Raw genomic sequence first — 2,957 nt, forward strand, 5'->3', positions numbered from 1 at the left:
TGGACTCGAGGAGGAGGGAGGAGCTTATTACCGGCACTTGATCTGCTGGAGGAGGCAAGCTCAGAGAGCTGGCCCTCGACCTTGTCTCTGGCACTCTTCATCCCTTGAGACCAGGGCAAAGCCACACTGGCTCTAGAGAGTTTCTTAGTACCATAGAAGCGGCCCAGGACCGTATCCTTCCCTTCACGAGGAGGGACCTCAGGGTCTGGGATCCCATTAAGGTTCCTCATGAGGGTCAGGACTTGCCAGAACGCGTGTTCTGACTCATGGTGCTCTCCTCCCGAAGGACTTGCAGCGAAGTCTCCCATCCCCAGTGGCTCTTCCTGGGGGGATACGTGAACATCCTCGATGGCTCTAGACGGTTCCTGCCTGATCCTCGATGACGATTTGGGGATCGTCTTAGAGTCCTTAGGCTCCCTCATGGGCGGGATACATGACTCTAGTAGCGAAGGGGCCAGGTCCTTCTCCACCTCTGCACGAGAAGACCTCTCGGGAAGAGGAGGAGCCTCCCCCATTGGTGCGATGGGGGAGTGTACCGGCTCATCCGACTCTCGTGAGGAGGGGTAATCCTCCTCCGCAGGGGAGGGCGAGAAGGTCTGAGGGGGAGAAGGAGCCTTGCGCAAGGATCTGCGCGGAGACAGAATAGGCCTCGGAGGTTCTTCAGGGGGGAGGAAGCTGCCGCTGGCTCGTGACCTGAATCAGAGAGGCCGGGCTTAATAGCCTGCCCAAGGGGTCTGACTAGGGTGCCGAACAAGGGCTGCTGTCTGACAGTCGCGCTGTCGGACACCCCCTCTGGAGGGAAGGGGATCGAGGGATCCCTAAGAGGAGTCGACAAACGAGGATTCGCCTGCAGGGATGAAAAAGAAGACCCGCTAGACCTCTCTGGGGAGCAGCCCTCCACTGGCGAGCGCGCTGGTCTGCGCTTGCGGGGAGGGGAACGTGACGAAGTAGAGTCCGCCTGGCGGCGTTCGCGCTGGGGCTCGTAAACCGGGCCCTGGTCAGGGTTGCGCGTGGATGGATGGCGCGATACTGGAAACTCGCGGGCACACCCGCGTGGACGGTAGCGGGCGCGAGGGCGAGTATTCAGAAGTGATGGCGCGAGGGCACGCAGGCGGGTATTCAGAAGTGATGGCGCGAGGGCGCGCAGCAGCTGGAGCGGGAACATAGTCGCGAGAGCGCGTAGGCGTATGGCGAGCAGGAGTTAAAAAAGGAGGAGGCTTAACAGGCGGGCGCGCAGCGACCTGGTGCGGCCCCGAAAGCCGCGTGATAACGGGGGCGCCTGAGCGCGTGTCCGAAAGAACTGGCTAAGGGCGCGTTAGCGCTGGAGCAGGGTCGCGAGCGACCTGGGGGTGAGATGGTTGGATAAGACTGACATACCCACCAGCGCGCCGGCGATCGTGGGCGCGCATCAGGATGCAGTCGCACTTAAGTGCGTTGCTGCGGCGGCCACACGGGGCGCGCCGTTGGATGAGGGGGCTCTGGTGTCCGTTGAAGGGCAACCTTAGTTGTCCTGAATACAGGGACGGGGCGCGTAGCAGGAACAGGGATCGATACTGGAGCGTCGTGCGCGATTGCATCAGATGCAAGCTCGTGCGGTCTAGAGGGAGAGCCCAGAGGCGGCCGTGAGCGCACGTGCGCTAACTTGGGAGCCTCTTGGGCGACGCGCTGAGTCGTAACAACGCGTGGGCGCGTTGGTGAGCGCGTGGGCGCTGGTACTGGAACTGCGCGTGGGCACGTTGGTGAGCGCGTGGGCGCTGGTACTGGAACTGCGCGTGGGCGCGTGTCGCGCGTCTCCCTAGATGGGTGCGACGAGTCCGAAGCAATGCGCGGGCGCGTAGGCGCTAGAGCTGGAACCACGCGTGGGCGCGTTTCCCCCGATGGGCGCGACGAGTCCGCAGGAACCTGTGGACGCGTGGGCGCGTTTCCCTCGATGGGCGCGACGAGTCCGCAGGAACCTGTGGACGCCTGTGCGCCAACTCAGGTGCCTCCTGGACCACACGCGATGAAGCAGGAACTGGGGGGAGCCGAGGCGCTGGTGGGCGCGTGAGCGCAGGTGGCCGCTGGGGCACAGGTGGACGCGTATGCGCAGGTGAGCGCAGGAGCGCCGTGTCAGGAACGGGGCGCGTATGCGCAGGTGAGCGCTGTATCAGGAACTGGGTGCGTTTGCGCAGGTGGGCGCTTGCGCGCTACCTCAGGAACTGCTGGAGGGCGCCAAAGGGCGTGGGCGCGCAGGGGGCCCCTGGCGCGTAACAGGAACAGAGGCGTGAACGCCTGAGGGTGAGCGCCGAGGTGCTAAGTCAGGAACTGCAGCAACATCGGCAGGCGGGCGCTCAGGCGGTGCCTGGCGCTTGGGGGCAAGAGGCGCAGTTTAGCGCTCAAGCCCCTTCAGCCCCGAAGAGCCCGGAGACTGCGCAGTGGCAGTATCAGGTGGCGCAGTGGCAGTATCAGGTGGCGCAGTGGCAGTATCAGGTGGCGCGTCACACGCATCAGGAGCTTTAGAGGTAGATAGTCTGGGCGACAGGTCACAATGTCCCGAAGGACGACCATCTTCCGAAGGGGATCGCGAACGATCCCTGGAGAGGTCTAGGTTGGTAGCTGACAGGACAGGAGAACGGCGAGTCGTCTCCTCCGCAGAGGAATGTGGTGACGACGAGCCGAAGAGGCACCTCTTAACCCCTTTGAAGGGGGAAGGAAGGCCTCTACGGCGAAGGGGAGGACGAGCCTTCCGCCTTATACGCCCACGAGGGGCCGTGGGATCAGCAAGCTGACCATCGATGGGCCTCCGAAGAGGAGTCTCTGTTAGTGAGCTCCCCCGAGAGGGAGAATCACCGGCAGGAGAGACCGTGGGACTAATCTCCTCCCTCGAAGGATGTTCGGAGGGGGAGTCTAAGCCTTCAGCTACCTCAGCCACAGGAACGGGCGTTTAGCTAGACCCACAGGAAGTTTCCGTCACAACA

The 2,957-nt window shown here is 63.3% G+C and overlaps 1 protein-coding gene across 1 annotated transcript; it reads right to left on the reverse strand.

Annotated features, from left to right (window-relative positions):
• Positions 1–1,425: 1,425 nt before the first annotated feature.
• Positions 1,426–2,547, reverse strand: LOC137620875 (uncharacterized protein DKFZp434B061-like). Its single transcript, XM_068351320.1, has 2 exons — positions 2,484–2,547; positions 1,426–1,955 (listed from the first exon to the last, which is right to left on the reverse strand). The coding sequence occupies exons 1-2, from the start codon at positions 2,545–2,547 to the stop codon at positions 1,426–1,428; spliced, it is 594 nt and encodes a 197-aa protein (XP_068207421.1).
• Positions 2,548–2,957: the final 410 nt, after the last annotated feature.

Source organism: Palaemon carinicauda, chromosome 27 (genome assembly GCF_036898095.1).
Source record: "Palaemon carinicauda isolate YSFRI2023 chromosome 27, ASM3689809v2, whole genome shotgun sequence".
Lineage (NCBI taxonomy): Eukaryota > Metazoa > Arthropoda > Malacostraca > Decapoda > Palaemonidae > Palaemon > Palaemon carinicauda.